The sequence below is a fragment of the Thunnus thynnus genome, chromosome 19, assembly GCF_963924715.1.
Source record: "Thunnus thynnus chromosome 19, fThuThy2.1, whole genome shotgun sequence".
In the NCBI taxonomy this organism is placed as follows: domain Eukaryota; kingdom Metazoa; phylum Chordata; class Actinopteri; order Scombriformes; family Scombridae; genus Thunnus; species Thunnus thynnus.
This window is the reverse complement of record NC_089535.1, coordinates 17,179,456-17,196,269: the sequence shown is the minus strand read 5'-3', so window position 1 is coordinate 17,196,269 and position 16,814 is coordinate 17,179,456. Positions and strand designations below refer to the sequence as shown.

General features: G+C 40.2%; 1 protein-coding gene across 4 annotated transcripts; it reads left to right on the top strand.

Annotated features, from left to right (window-relative positions):
* Positions 1-25: 25 nt before the first annotated feature.
* lhx6a (LIM homeobox 6a) lies at positions 26-16,698 on the top strand. 4 transcript variants are annotated; one of them, XR_010924603.1, is made up of 9 exons: positions 26-672; positions 1,598-1,669; positions 1,980-2,162; positions 4,474-4,595; positions 12,186-12,406; positions 12,822-12,922; positions 13,093-13,188; positions 13,515-13,669; positions 13,793-16,698. XR_010924603.1 is itself a non-coding variant. In XM_067573660.1 (9 exons), the coding sequence occupies exons 1-9, from the start codon at positions 595-597 to the stop codon at positions 13,870-13,872; spliced, it is 1,125 nt and encodes a 374-aa protein (XP_067429761.1). In that variant the 5' UTR covers positions 30-594; the 3' UTR covers positions 13,873-16,698. The 4 variants fall into 4 exon arrangements, 3 of the variants coding, with proteins under 3 accessions (XP_067429761.1, XP_067429762.1, XP_067429760.1); XM_067573660.1 differs by having other exon boundaries at positions 30-672; positions 12,189-12,406; positions 13,495-13,669; XM_067573659.1 differs by having other exon boundaries at positions 34-672; positions 13,495-13,669.
* The last annotated feature ends 116 nt before the right edge of the window (positions 16,699-16,814 follow it).

The following is a 16,814-nucleotide window of genomic DNA, read 5'->3' as shown; positions in this document are numbered from 1 at the left end:
ACTGTGTCCACCCTTCTCACGCATATGAAACTCTGTCCTCGCCCTCCCCCTTCTTTAACTATAAGGCAGGCCAGAGAGCCGCGCAAACTTTCACTACAGCTCTGCAGAGACGCTCAGGTTCCTCTGGCTTGTCGCGCTCTCTCGTCGTGTTTGCAGCCCTGCGGTCTCCCCCGCACCTATGAAGCCTTGGAGTTAAAAAAGCTGCCAACCCCTCAATTTGATTCACTTCCTGAAGTCAGACTCCTTCCCAAAAGTGGAGAGAGAGGGGGAAAACGGGGATAAAGGAAGAAAACCTTTTTCTGTTCTAAATAAGGCTCTCCGAGGAGCAGCACGAAACTCCTCGCCTTCTCTGCATAGCTTCATAACGTTTGTAATTTGTGTGAGTGGCAGTCAGATCATCGCAGCGTTTTAAGGCGAGAAGGGAGGAAACATTTTTTGGCGTTCAAAACAAAAAAACAAACAAACTGTGCGACAGTTACACCCGAATCCATGCACGGTACGGATGGTACAAGTTTTGACGCCCATCGCCGACTTTTCCCCTGATTCCAGGCACGGAGTTTGGAGACATTGTACGCTGTGAGACTCCAGGGGTTCATGTACTGGAAAAATGAAGTTTTGTCCCCTCTTTCAGAGGGAAATAAGATTCTGTCCGAGGGGATTCCCACGAAGCAGGTACTACTACTTTGGAAACGGCTGGCTTAAGCTGCAACTTTGTGCGTAAAAAGATTCACATTGGAGATGTAGCTACACCACTTATTCACTGTATGGGCCTTCACTATTTAGTTTCAACTGAATGAGCTTTTTTACATGACAATGCATGACTTGTGATAAGGTATAACGATGCAATAAGCAGCCTCAATGTGACATATTTTTTTAAAGATTTACCAAATTGTTCACCTTCTCTCTCGCGCGGTTCTACAGTAGCCTATCTGTTGTTGCTAAAAAAAAAAAGTGCAGTTTATTCCCAGCCCGCAGCATCGTGTTTGAGTTTTGTTTTGTCTGTCTGTGATGTCATAAGAATCACTGCTTGTGTACTGAGATCAGCTGCACGCGCCAGCCGCTGTGAAGAGGCACGCGCCTCTCTCTGTTAGCCTATGAATAGCGTGATTTGCGGTCCGCGAGCCTCTCCAGCGCTGCCAACTCGCCTGAGAAGAATTAGATTTTAATTACAGCCATTAAAAATCAAATTTGCAATTCTTTGGGTGACCCGTTGCCTTTTTCTGATTGACAGTTGAAATTGACACTCCGGGTCCCTCTTATCCACTGCGTTTCAAGCTATTTGTAATTACAGGTAGTTTTTTTTCCCTCCCCCCCCTCCACTCTCGTGTCCTGGATTGCGGAGAAAATACTATTATTCTGAGAGGCATGGGTTAAGGGCAGGGAAAAATCAATCCAAATTGAAATAGCTTCATTAAAATGTGCCTTTTGTTGCGGGGGCCCCTTTTAAACAGTTTTAACCGGGGTTTATTGTCAGGACTACTTTATATAGGAGTAGCCTTGAGGAGCTGTCTGCAAATGTCTCCACGAGGATTTCTCCGATGAAGATGAGACGGGAAAAGTGATGAAGACTTTCCGTTTACTGAACGTTGTCTTGTAGGTGATCTCTCCCGAGCACCAGAGTACACCGGGAGCCTCGCGCTGCAGTGTGGACTCTAAACACGCGCCAATGGTGAGAGCTTTATTGCCTTTTTGTGCTTTGGATAAATGTATGGATCATTCAGTGCGTCTATTGCGCGCAGTGCAAGTGGATAATGCAAAATGTAGAAATTGTACAATTGTTCGTTCAAATATATATTTTAAATGTGTGAATTATGCGCGCATTGCTTGGACTACATCATGAAAATGGCGACATGTGCAAACTGTGGCACGATGAGGATTAGTGTTTGTGTGTGTGTATGTGTGTGTGTGTGTGAGAGAGAGAGAGTGTGTGTGACTGAGCTGTGTTATGATTTGTGGAAACAATTGATGCCCTCTTGCAGTCTCAGTCGGACAGAGAGTCCCAGCGGTCCAACATGGAGCGGGAGGACACTCGCTCGTCCCCGAGCACGCCGTCCACCCCCTCCGTGTGCTCGCCGACCTCCACCGCCAGCTCGGTGCCGTCCACCGGGAAGAACATGTGCGCCAGCTGCGGTCTGGAGATAATTGACAGATACTTGCTGAAGGTGAGAGGCCGACCAAACATCCGACCAACAAAAACATGCTGAAACCGTCTGGTCACGGAGGCGTCTTGTTTGTTTGTTTACTCTTTTATTAGTATTTTTTTTTTTTTTTTTTACACATAGTCAGCAAATAGCTTGTGTGCATAGGAGCAGGCGAGGGTCGGGTGCCATGATGACCCCGGTGCTGTTTTGCTTTGGAAAGGCCTGCTGTGTTTTTTTGCGCAGATGTACCGGAGTGAACACAGGGCCTGGACAAATTTAGGCGTCGATTTAAAGTCTAAGATAATAAATAAACATTAGGCAAAAAAATAAAACGAGGATATAAAACTGAAGAGGAAAGAAATGTACCACCTATAACAATCTACAGCTATAACATCGACTAAAAGCAGCCTATCTAGCGTACAGACACTTATAATACATCTAAAACCTGTTTTATAATTATTTTACAGTTGTAACTAAATTATAATTTAATGTAACACATGTCATCTCCGCCGTGAAATTTCAGGAAGCAGAGATAAAGCGACACACGGAAGGTTTGGGAGGCCGCAGACACAACAGGGGCGTTTGAGCTTTTACCGTTTTACAGCCTCACTGTCAGTTGTCGCGTGCGCTCGCGTGCGTCCAACCAAAACAATCTCTACACGCGCACAAATGGGTGTGTTTGTTAGGAAGTGTGGAGATAATCAGCTCATTATCTGACTGTGTTTTTATCTCGGGAAGCAGGACGAATAACACGAGAGAAAAAACCTTATTACTGTATTAAATTTTAGGCAAACATATATATAACAAATTTCAAGACTAAATTAATGAGAATGAAAACATTGTATTTTTAATGTGCTACAGTCTGTATAGGACTGTTATGAAATCATAGTTTATTTGTGATGATCTTTGAAACAATTAATTGGAAAAAAAAACATACAGCATGAAAAATGTTTGTGTAAACTAATTTTTAAACTATAATACATAAATAGATAAATACATTTGATAATGTAATGTAACAATAAGAGCTCTGACGCCAAGGAGCAGCAATTTTCTCCTCCATTAACCTAATAGTGGACCTGCTTTTTGAAAATAATTATTTTTCTTGCGTCACATGTTGTGCCTGCATATTTCACACTGCCCGACGCTGTAATCAATTTATGTGGATCTGAAAAGTCCTGAAATATGTTACAATAAATTACGCTTTGGTAGAAGAAATTGCCATAAGATTCATAAGTAGGTTACTGAGTCTTCCATCAATTATTAAGCCTGTTTTAATTGTAAAGTAAAATATTTGGAAACATGAAAAACGGGCAAACCTTCAAACGGATTTCAATCTTTCAATCAGTCATTATTACAGGCTACAGATTCGTCGTTTGTTTTCCAAGAGTAACAACTATTATTTCATTTAGCTAAAATGCTACCATAATTGCTGAAAATATTATACTCTGTGCCTGAAAATATTAGTAAGGGTTCGAGATTTCTCAGTATAACAATGCATGCCTTTCAGCAACAATATTAATATGCATTTTTCTTGTATATTTAGAATTTAATTGGATGTGAAACTGACAATTCATGAGAAAAAAATCACAAGCCCGTTTAGGACTGTTAGGCTAAAGAGATAATGTTGCAGAAAACACAGTGTACTAGAAATAGATAGATAGATAGATAGATAGATAGATAGATAGATAGATAGATAGATAGATAGATAGATAGATAGATAGTTAGATAGATAGATAGAAGACTGTATTAATCCTCGGAGGGGGATGAAATCGTCATAGCAGTCAGATACATTAAATTACAGATGACAACAGGTACATAAACACAGCGACTGTGATGAATAAACAGAAGACTAAAAAATGGATGAGTGGGAATATTGATAGTCTGGTTATAAATAAAGGACGAGATGAAGATATAAAGTGTTAAAGACTAATAAGGTCCAGTTACAGTCAACTATTCTAAAAGTCCCTAATATATCAATATTAAAATGATACCGTTGTAGATTAGTTATTATGTCCCTAAATGACTATAAACAAATTATTGAGCTTCGTTGTAAAAATATTTTGATTATACTTTCGAAGTAATCACATTTAAAGTGCTGTTACGTCAATAGCCTAAATACGATAAGAAACGATAAGATAACATAAACTTTATTAAACTTTATTGATCCCACTCCAAGCATAGCAGACGCACTAATGTGGAATAATGAATATCATAACAATGTTGATTAAAAAAACGTAAAAGTCATTACTCAGCACCACGTGTGTGTGTGTGTGTGTGTGTGTGTGTGTGTGTGTGTGTGTGTGTGTTTGACATGGATGTTGTCTCTTCGCAGGTGAACAACCTGATCTGGCACGTGCGCTGTCTGGAGTGCTCTGTCTGCAGGACGTCGCTACGTCAGCACAGCAGCTGCTACATCAAAAACAAAGAGATCTTCTGTAAAATGGATTATTTCAGGTAGGGTAAGTTTATGACCGTGTTTTCAAAATACAACGTCCACTCTGCCAACACCTCCTCTCCTCTACATCCTCTGCATCTCTCTCCCTATCTCTCTCTCTCTCTTAAACACACACACACACACACACACACACACACACACACACACGCTTATCGTGGATGCGGGTTGGCTCATGCTCTCTTGAAAGACCTTTTCAATAACTCTGAAAGTCTGTAACTAAATATAAGTCTGTACCTACAGTGAGTAGCTGAAAGATCCGTAGTTTTGTTATGGCTATCCCAAAACACAACATGTCCTGCCTCTCCAAAAGAAAAGAAAAGAGGAAAATATTTTAAAGAAGAGAATATTTAGGCTGCCAGAAGATTATTTTTTTTTAAAAAAGCCTCCGCTTAAAAATCTTTTAAAAGGCGTGTTGTAGTTTTCAGAGTTTATATAGGTTATATTTTGAGGAGGATGGGTCTTTTTAACCACATTTTCACCATCCTCTACCGCTTAGGTCATATCATATTTTAAATGACACACTATAAATGATTAGTTTCCTGTAGCCTGTCAGATCGTCAGACATGCTTTATCAATCTAGGCCTTATGTTGTTACTACAGAGCACATTTTCTAATTTAACAATGAAAAAATAAAAAACGAATTGTTTGTGCGCTAAAATAAACGGGAAACACACACTCTCAGCACACACACACACACACACACACACACACACACACACACCCACACACACACACACACACACACACACAGCAGTAATCAACACACAGTAGTAAATGCAACACGTGCCACGAAGAGCGCGTGGCAGTTTAATCACCTCTAGAGGGGCACGTGAAGCGAAAGGAAACTGAGGGTAGTCGCTCTATAACAAACCAAACGGCAACAAAGATTAAAAAGCATTTTCTATTCAATTCTATTCCTACTTGTACTCCAATTAAAACAGTGCTGGCCTATAATAATAAACCACAGCTGTTACATCACTTTTATAGATTTTGAGAGAATCAAATTAAACAAAACAATAATAATAAAATCTATATCTATCTCCAGACTGCATCTATCTATCTATCTATCTATCTATCTATCTATCTATCTATCTATCTATCTATCTATCTATCTATCTATCTATCTATCTATCTGTAACCTAGATATAGTGATGCAGACAAACACACTTAGGGAAGAATGAAGTGTGTTATTAGTTTTTCATCTTGAGAAATTTCCTGGAGTAAAAGAGAGGCCGACTGTTCAGACCAGACTGTGTGGTACAGTTAAATAGTCTGGATAGTATTGATCTGGATAGTATTGATAGTGCAGATAGTATTGATTTACTGTAATTCAGAGATGAATTTAAGTTGTATTAGATACATATATACTGTAGCCTACTTGTGTGTATGCAGCAGAGGTGTTTTTACATGCTTGGTCTTATATGGGTGTCGAGGTGTGTGTGTGTGTGTGTGTGTGTGAGTGTGTGTGGTATCTGAGGTTAAATGGGGTTCACACCAGCAACAGCATATAATAAAATTCTGTTCAGTAGCCTGGAGCTTGTGTATATATTGTATAGCCACACATGCCCGTTTGTGTGTGTGTGTGTGTGTGTGTGTGTGTGTGTGAGTGTGTGTGTGTGTGTGAGTGTGTGTGTGTGTGTGTGTGTGTGTGTCCGTGCACATGTGTGAGTGCTTAGAGCTGTGAGTGAGCTTTGGTGTTTGTCCGATGGAAACCTGACACCAAGCCACCGCTCTGAGGTTTATAATCACCAGCAATTAGTCGTCCTCCACCCCAGACCCTCAGGCCTCCAGACCAGCAATTAGACCGCCCCGAGTGCCTGGTCAGCATGTTTCTAATCTGAATGTGATTCCAATCCACACTAAAAACACACACATACACTCACTAGGAGAGATATGTGCACACTTAAACGTGGGCACATGCAGCTCAATATGAAAACATGAATGTGATCAATTTACCTGCACATATTAGTGTTACACACATATCGCCTCCTTTTCAACTCAAAGGAACATACACACATTTGCACATAGTCACCCACACACACGCACGCGCACACACACATTACACTGAGATCTCTGTTTATTTATGCATGTCCAGCAGCTGCCAATCATTTTGTGCATTTTTTGGGGGAAAAATGGAGATTTTCGTGTTTGCTCTGCCACATCATAATAATATTTTAACTGACCCGTTTCCATTTAAATGCTCCTTCACCATTCACCCCTCTCGCCCCGACACCACCCTCTAGACTGTGAGCCATTCATTATTAAAAATGTAAAGTAGACTTTAAATATGTCAGAGCGTTAGACCTCCAAAAATGGTAATGAGTGGTACAGATGTAGCTGTCACAGGGTTACGTATTATATACTCATTAGAGAAATTATTTACAAAATCCTGCAATGCAAATACGTTGTAATTATATGCAACAGAGTAACTGTGATTAATATTCCTGCCTGAATATGGAAGCAAATGTGTTCAGACTAGTGCAGGTTAAGGTAAGTTTCATCATTATTTTCTAGTGGATTATTTTAAAGACACACTACAGATTACACACATTTATACAGCAGCTTCATGTCAACCTGTTCACTTCAGTGTTTCAGTCTTTCTTCTTTGTTTATAGAGTGTGAATGCAGACGCATGCAAAAAAAAAAAAAAAAAAGCTGCACAGCTTTACATTTCAAACTCATGCAACTGTCATAGCTGAAGTTTCGTAACCTCTGAGGACTTCTACACTAGCATTTTATAGCCACATACTTCCTTTGAGTTCCTTTTCCTAAATGTTTTTTTCCCTCATGAATACTATAGTTTTTTGCATAGAAGTTTCATACATGAAAACCTGTCTTATCTTACACCTTGACAAGATGTAAGACTATGAACCATGTTATTACTACAATTACAAGACAAAAACAAAACTTACAACACAGTTTCACTCCAATCTTTGGATTAACTGTGTGCTCTTTTCTGTATATAGGGGCTATAAAGATAGGAACGACAAATGAAATAATATACTGTCATAAAAAGAGAAAATTTGATTTGATCATTTGGATATGCTGTAGGTCAAACTATTAAGACATTTCACACACTGAGAGCTGAGTCCTCTACTCAATATGGTTACAATCTCTGGAGAAAAATTCTCCTTTGCATAATAATATTTGGGGGTTTATTAGATTTCCTTGGAAGTCACTCTGGAAAATGAGAAATTATTTAAAAAATAAAAGAGGACCATTGAGGCTGAGCTGCAGGTCTGGGGTCCTGTGCAACGGTTACCTCTGTAAACATAAACTGTAATCTGGGTTTAGGCCAGATTTAAACTCAGCTAAACACCAGTGCGAGTCCACATCCTCTGGGCTGGTTTCAAACCTCTGGAGATATTTCCTCATCTGTGTCAGCCTCTCATCTGGCTTTGGACTGACAGCTGCTTTAATGGGGCGTAATAGCAGGAAATCAGAGTGGGTTTCCCTCTCCCTCCTTATACGTTTGTGTGTGTGTACGTGAGGAGGGAGAGGAGGAGGGGAAGAGGGGGGGGAGTACGTCGGGATAGGGATGCAGGACAGAGCCCGGGCTGTGCCTCTCAAACCTATGTCAGGCCTCAGGGGCTTGCTCACACACATACACCGTTTCTTTATCAGCCTCCTCCCCTGACCCCCTCGCCTCACTCCGTAGAAATATCATCCCTGTTCGTGAGCTGCAGGCCACACAGGAAGCTGTATTGCTGCACTAATCAGGGGAACCCTGGGATGCTGACACTGTAACCAGAGTCCATGAATGTAGGGAGCCTTGTGAGGTGCGTGCACATGTGTGCGTGCGTCCGTATTGTTGTAATAATCATTCATTAACCCACCTCTGTTTAGCTGATTAGGTCTCCATAGCAACAAAGACGAGTAACAGGCGCAGAGAGAATGATTTGAGTTTTTCTTAAGAAGTGAATGGATTAAAATTATAATAAGACATCTGTCATACAATGCTACACATTTAAATAACGACTGCTCAGTCAAAGCATTGAAATAGATTATCCATGCTGAAAAGCAGATCGGCGATTACAAATAAAATCTTATATTCACAGTGACTACAGTGCATTTTTACCACCTCAAAGAAAAGAGAATAAAAATTTAAAGGTGTCTTTTGTGCAGGATAATCATATTAAAGCCTGATAATATGTTAAATCTGTTAAAAGAAGTTGACTATGAAGTATTTAGATCACTTTTCCTATCTTAGATTTCTATACTGGAGGCCTAACATAAACCTCGTGCCTTAAAACCACACAGTCAAGCAAGCGCCCTCTTAGGACAAATCTAATACAGTTTAGTGTATTCTCACAGCACATCAGAAATAATCCAAAAAATGTGTACCTCCTCAAGCCCCTCTTTCAGCAGCAGGTGAATTAGGAAAAAAAAAAGAAGTAAAGATTAAACGAAAGAAGGTGGTTGCAAATAAGAGAGGTCGGCGGGGGGAAAGGGAGTTTTGTGGTGTAGGATTTTCCTCGTGAGTGATATAAAGGCAGTGAGGATTGACATTGTTCCAAAATAAACACCAGGTTCTGGGTACAAAGACAAAACGAGATACAAAAAAAAAAGGGGGATAGAAGGAAGTATGGGGTCAGAGGAGATGAAGGCGGAGGAGGGGGTTAAAACAAGGGATGATTTGCAGCTTTTCTGGGTTCTGTCTCGGAGTATGAAGCTGACAAGCTGTCATGCTAGATTAGCCGCAATGCTCCACAATGTTTTCCTCTTTACTGTAGAAACAGGCTGGAATTCTCCATAACAGTCTGAAATGATACGTACACGCAGTAAGCCATGGAGTCGATTTGTCTCCGGAATGGCTTCATTGGGTTATGAGAGGTTTTTTGGTTAATTTGCACATATCTGTGACAAGTTAAGGTCTGTGTAAGTGCTATGCCAGACAATTTCGTTTCAAGGTCACCACAAAGACTTTTTCTCATGGGCTCACTGCTCCAATGCTGAAATGAATTTGTTTGTTATGAGGGACGTCAGGTCTGGTAGATGTAGACGCTCTATTTTTATTTGGACATTATTGTGTTATGGAAATATGCTTTACTTGACAGCCATAACAGAAACTAAGAAGGCAGGAAGCCAAACATGGAGAGAGGCTAACAGATAAGAGGCAGACCCTCAAACAGTAGGCATCTAATGATGACTTATAAATATCCTTTACCATACGACATGCACGAAAACGAAACTTCTGGCCAAGCAGCTCATATCCATAAGGAGGAGCACAAGCTTGTGAGATGTCAGGGCTATAGTATGCTTTCATCCCAGATAGAGTGGACTTGAGTGCACTGATTCACTGCCAAACCCACTCACTTGGCAACCCTCGTGCTCTCCCGCACCCCCGTCCTCCTGCTCTCTCTTCGCCATCGATGCTCTTAACTTCGCTGTTTCCCCTCAGCGCTGCAGCTCTCTCCTCCTCTCTCTCCACGTCTTTTTATCCTGCCCTCACCACCGTCTTTCCTCCTTCACAGCTTCCAACTGCTGACTGCTCTTTGCATTTGGCTCGTGTTTGTGACACTGGGCTTGTATGAGCTTTCTCTAAATATCTGCTTTCTCTCCCTAAATATCTCCCGAAATATCTGCTGATGAAATTAGGCAGCGTAAAAGAGAAATAGCCATGTTAGCGCTGGTCATCTGTTTGTATTATTAAAGCTGTGGGAAATATAGTGTTTGCACCCTCCTGCCACATTTTCCTATTTTGTGTGAGCTCTTGATATCCTGGCCAGTGCCTGTTTTTACTATTTGAGCTAAGACCCGTTGTAAAATATGATGCAGTGTCGTTTACTATAATGTGCCTGTTTATGCTTCCTGTTTTACCCCTGAGACAGCACTTTCTCCCAGGCTGCTTACAAATCCTGCCTCCTTCTCACTGGGATTGGCAGCTGCTGACCCCAACAATGGCCCTCAACATAACCATAACCATCTCAAACATAAAGGGTTTGATACCCATTAAACCCCTAATGTGCTCTTTAAACGAGGAGTTTAATCTCTTTTGATTCTTGTGTAAAACAGGAAATTGGTATAACATTTCAGTTGTCTCAAAGTGGGGGTTTATTTGGATACTCCACAGTGCCAGCTGTTCAGCGAACCCTATCGCACTTAAAGAATAAGTCTGGCGATATTCTACATTTTTCTCTTTTTTTTTTTAACAAATCCCATGGAAAGACCAAACCTAATAATGAATTGATCCTAGTATTGTCTGTGTAGCTCAAGCCTGATCTTATCCCTCTGTGTCAGACATCTACTGTTGTCCAAAAAGTATTAAAAATACATCAATCCAAAGCCATAGTATTGCACGTTTTTTCATTACGATGAACATGGGCACTGTAGTTCATTTTGAGTCAATTCAATCCTGCTGCAGTAAGTACTCTTTAAGCTTCTTTGGTATTCACAAGCACCAAATGTGTGAGAATAGTCCTCATTAAATGTGCTATTTTCTCCTGTTTTAGTACCATTTGCTTAAAAACCAGTACCCAGCAGTTTTAGGAAACTACTTCCTAAAACTACATATTTGTGACCCATTTTTTAAGATGTACCTCTTTAGCAAGATTTAATGGGCTTGAGAAGCCACAGACATGGTAGTAAAGGTGGAAAATATTGAAATAGAGCTAACACATTATCGTTTTGATCTTTTCAGTGAGAAAAATCTACAATGCCGCCAGCTCTATCCTTTAAGAAAATAACTGTTCAAAGCACTTCACGCACTGACCTCTTAGAGAACATGAATGTTACATAGTGTAATTAAATCTATGGCGGTCTGTACTTTGTCTATGACCTGTTCTATGGTGTTGTCTCATTCTGTCCTCAAACACATTTACAGTAATTAAAGTATTTTGAAATGTTTATTAATATCTTGCTTCAAGGTTATGAAGAACTGTCTTGAAGCATTTGCTGACCCAGCAAGTTTATTTTCACCAACCTGTTCCTTCTCTCTTTCTGTAACTTTCTGTCAATTTATCTCTCATCTACTCTCTTTGTGCCCCTCAAGCCCCAACCCCCCAACCCCCCACCCACCCATCCATCCAGAACAGTAAGTCAGGTGGTTTAGGTTTATATGCCGCCTGACCTCACTGTTGCTATCAGTTACAGTTACGATATGGAGTGATGTCATCCAAGTCTTTCTTCATCTTCCACTGTGTGTATAACCACCGTGGTTTACTTGTGTGTTGGTTTGTTCCCTGGTGTGTATATGTGTGTGTGTGTGTGCATGTGGATATGTCAGGGACTTCATACATCAGCCAGGAAATTGCAGGTGTTGGTTTGTTTGCATTCAAGGCTCAGCTTGCAGCCGCAGTCCGGAGTCTTTTTCTGAAGGCCATATCCTCCTCCAAGGTTTCTTCCTTTAAACCTTTTGAGTTCTGCCAAAAACTTCAAGTTAAAACACTTATTTTCAACTTCAGCTCAATCCTGTGTGTGCATTATCTGGAAATGACCTCGAGATAAGATTTAAAAGATCATCAACTGCTGCAAATTTTTCTCTTTCCGAAATGTTGCTTTCTTCCCATCTACAAATCACTAACTCCTCATTCCGTTTGTGTCTCTCCTGCCTCCCCTGCCTCTGCTGTTCTCTTTTCTCTCCCTCACAGTAGGTTTGGTACTAAGTGTGCCCGCTGTGGGCGGCAGATATACGCCAGTGACTGGGTGCGCCGTGCAAGAGGAAACGCATACCACTTGGCATGTTTTGCGTGCTACTCTTGTAAGAGGCAGCTGTCTACAGGAGAAGAGTTTGGCTTGGTGGAAGAGAAGGTTCTGTGTAGGATCCACTACGACACCATGGTGGAGAACCTCAAACGAGCGGCTGAGAGTGGTGAGTGCGGTTCTGGCAAATTTACTGCAATGGCTCTCTGTGGTTGTCCAGATGTTTGCTCAAGAGTCACCTCCCAAGACAGGATTTATCCAAAGTTATGCATTTTAATATTATTTAGTGAACACTTCCAAAAATAATGAAAGCATCATTTAAATTCGTTATATAACTGATGGTTTAATACATCTAACCAGTTTCTTCTAATGGATGCCCACATAATGAATGGATTAATAGGTCGTGTTATAACAGCTTAGGAAACTGAAATTTGGGTCCCAACTGAGGAAAAAACATAATTAAGTCCCTTTATGACAGTGTCCAAATCCTCTGGTTCAAATACATCTCCTGTGACTATCTTGGCCATTTTAAATGATTGTAACTTAGCTGTCTGTCATCTCATGTCCGCTGTTGTGTTTTTCAGGCAATGGTATCACATTAGAGGGAGCCGTTCCAACAGAACAAGACAGTCAGCCCAAACCGGCCAAAAGGGCACGGACATCCTTCACTGCAGAACAGCTACAGGTCAGACACATACATCGCACCAATCTCAGCCAAAAAACAATGTGTTTCTGATACAACCTGTAGTTTTTTGTTGTTGTTTTTTTTAATTCTAACTTCAGTATTTTATGATTTCCTTATTAAACTGATCTCAGCAGCACCTGCTTTCATGCTAATTTGAGTTCTCTGTACAGATCATGCAGGCTCAGTTTGCCCAGGACAACAATCCAGATGCCCAGACGCTACAGAAACTAGCCGACATGACCGGCCTCAGCAGGAGAGTTATACAGGTCAGTACACAGACGTCCACACTCGTCTGCTAATGAGTCTACAAGTGTAATGCATGTAAAAGGAAAAGATATTGAAGTAGCATAATTCAGCTCCAGCCAAACAATGAATAAAATGAGGAAAGGTCAGATCATGATGTCAATATACTAATTGTAAAATGTTCAGTTATGCTCATTCATATTAAGTTTAATATTTTTGCAGTTTTGTCTGTCATCTATGTTTTTTAAAAACATACTTATGGAAATAAATCAACATATTCTATTTAAGAATATAGCCACATGATGTCTGGTTACATTGCGTCTTCATAGGTGTGGTTTCAAAACTGCAGAGCAAGACACAAAAAGCACACGCCCCAGCACAGTGGGGCTCCCCAAGGTCATCCCCAGGCCAGGATACCCTCGTCCCTGCCCGATGAGCTGCATTACTCCCCCTTTGGCAGTCCTGAGCGGGCGCGCATGGTGGCCCTTCATGGGTACATCGACAGTAAGTTGTAGATTACTTATTTGCAGTGTGTTTATTTTAGTGACCTCTTTATTGTGCTACAAATATGTACATTTTACACAAATTCTAAAATCCTTTTTGTCTGTGTTTTTGTGTGTTCTCCAGGTCATCCCTTCTCCGTCCTGACCTCTCAGAGTCTCCCTCATCAGGCCATGTCGCTGCCCCAGCTCCCCCTCAGCCGCTAGCACTCCACCACGACCCCTCGTGACCCCTAAACCTCCGGACCCTAACCCTTGATCTTCCATCACTGACGCTGCCGACCTGACACGGAGGTCAAGCAGGAGTCAGCTTGGAGAAAAGACACATCTTACAGGAGCCCTGCCTGCTTGGAAAAAGAAATGGGAGGAAAGAGGAAAAACTATGATGCAGCCGTCATTATGTTTTTTTTTCACTCTGAGGACAGGAATATCCCACCTGGAGCCAGTCTGTCAAAATGATTGTGAAGCATTTATCATTAGCAGGAACTCACTGACTGTATTTTACAACCACCTAAAGGACCCATTTTGCTCCCAGTGTACAGCATCCTCAACTTTTGTCATCTGCCCTTTGACCTGAAGTTTGAGGGAGTTTTGAAGGGATGAAACTGACCCAGGAAGCAGGACTGACACCTCTTGAGTGCTGTCAGAGTACTGAAGTCAAACAAAGGGGGAAAAATTTAAAGGGAAAATGTCATTGTGGCCCAAGGGCCGGGCACACACAGTAGACCACATTAGAGGTAAGACACCTCCCTCTTTTCTCTCTAAGCAGCCATGAAGGAAAAACTAAACGAAATACGCTCACTGTTGAAATATTTTCTTTAGCAATGACATAGTGACTTTATGACTTCTCAAAACCCAGTTACATTTTTTGTCAATTTTCCACTGAAATGAGGTGCAGAATCAGATTTTTGCTAAAAAGTTAAAGTGTGCCTTATCTTAAACATATCTATCTATAGAAATGATTCAGCTAATTCATTTCCAGCCTTTAATTCATCACGAAACAAAGATCTGTGTGTGTTTTAAATTTTATTATGTAGACTAGCAATGAAAAAAAATCACTAAATGTGTCCACAGACTCTAATGTAGCATCTTAACTGCTAATCATGAAGGAAAACCACAAAGCACAATGTCTGGGGTTGTGTATTATTAAATTATGGCTTGAACATTAGAAGCAGGAGCCAACAGTTTTTAAGTTGCCATAATCCTCTTACATTTCTTAAAATTAAATTAAATTGAGAGAGAAACAGAGGGAAGTCTGAGATGAGCAAACTAGTTAAACACATTCCTACAAAAATGCTACAGATTTTCATATCTCCAAACAGTTTTATAGTCACTAATTTATAATTTCTGTGGTTGCTTGTTCAGCCTCTGTGTGTGTGTGTCTTTCACACAAGGAGAGAAATGGAGTATTGGTACAAAATTGACAATATGAAACAGACTGGGGTTGTACATAGTAAGATGTGTGTGGTGTCTCTGTGTGCGTGTGAGTATGTGTGTGTGTGTGTGTGTGTGTGTGTGTGTGTGTGTGTGTGTGTGTATTGGCAGGGGTAGAGAGTGTGCATCTGTATTTTAGTGCCATGGCCATTGTGTGAAGAACAGGATCCAACAAGACCTCAATGTCCTTGTATTTATTGAGATGGTAAATCCCTGTAAAGCACTTTTTTTCCCCTCTGAAATGGTTTTGTTTTGTTAAAAAAACATGAAATGAAATGAAACAAAAAGTTTATTTGATAGACTGTGCATCATAAATGTTTTGTGTACTAAAATGCAATAAAATAGAATGTGATATTTTTGTGGTCATTTGGGGTCATTTCCGAGGATAATTTAGCGAAGCAGTAATTCACTTTTACAACGTGTGTGCAAGTAAAGAAAACAGGGCACAAAGATTAAATTAGGCTCAACTGGAAACTATTTTTCAAATGGCAAAAGTACAAATAAAATCAATAAATATAAAGTAATTGTATTATACTGTTTATGTTTTTTTTTTAATTAAGCATGATGTTTTGCTTTCTTGTCACTTCTAGTGCTTGTGGCTTGGTACATTTTTAGTTCTTTGGCTGTGGGCGCATATATGTATTTACTTTTAATTTTATGGATAATTACATCCTAGTGTGTGTGTGCGTGTGTTTATGTGTGTGTCTCTGTATTTGTACATGTGTATTTGCCACAAAGCAAGAAGGGTGCATCATGGGAAAGTGTCACTTTGTGCAAAGGACGTCTGCCTTTCAAAGACTTCAAGTCTTATTCTTATATTAATCTCTTAACTTGTGATGTTGTTAAGCTGATTAAAGACTACTTAAAGAGTAGTCTGATCCTACATGCTGGTACATGATCCTCACCCAGCAGGCTTGTGCCTTGTTATCATTACCTGCACGTTTGCAATAGATATTATTTGAAATATTTCATTTTGGAGAACATGCATGTGTCATCCTTCTTATGATAACCCTGATATTCTCATACCTTTAGTAATAAATTATTAATTTGATAATCGAGGTTCTCATTGATGACCTGCGGCATGAATCCTAAATATACCATCTTATTTACTGACATAGCCTGTGAATGTCATGCTCCCTTATTAATGTTTTGAATATCATCAGCTGTATCTTTGTATGCATCTTATTATCAGGATCTGAACGCATTATAGCCTGAAAATCTTCCTATCAGGGATGAGAACTGAATCAAAAATGTCTTTACCCACTAGAGTGTGAGACACACAATGCATTCATGTTGAAGAAACAGGAATCCAACACACTTTTCTCTATGAGTGTTGCAGATATTGTTTTGTTACAACCAAATCATGTTTGATTCAATGGCTTAGAAATGTTTGGTTTGATCAGGTTAAAATGCACAACCAGTAGTACACTTTTGGAAACTGATATTCACTGACAGAAAAAAAGTAATTCAGCTAAACACATAAACCTAATTTAGAAAGAAACCACATAGGAAATATAGGTCGCATATATGCTATACAGTATGCTTGTAGACATACTGGTGGGGTACACACACACACACACACACACACACACACACATACACACAATAAGTATTACGGAAATGAAGATGAATGCACAGAGAGACAGCAGTTGCAACTCATACAATACAGTAGATACAGAGCAAGGGGGATAAAATAAAAAAATAAAATAAATCAT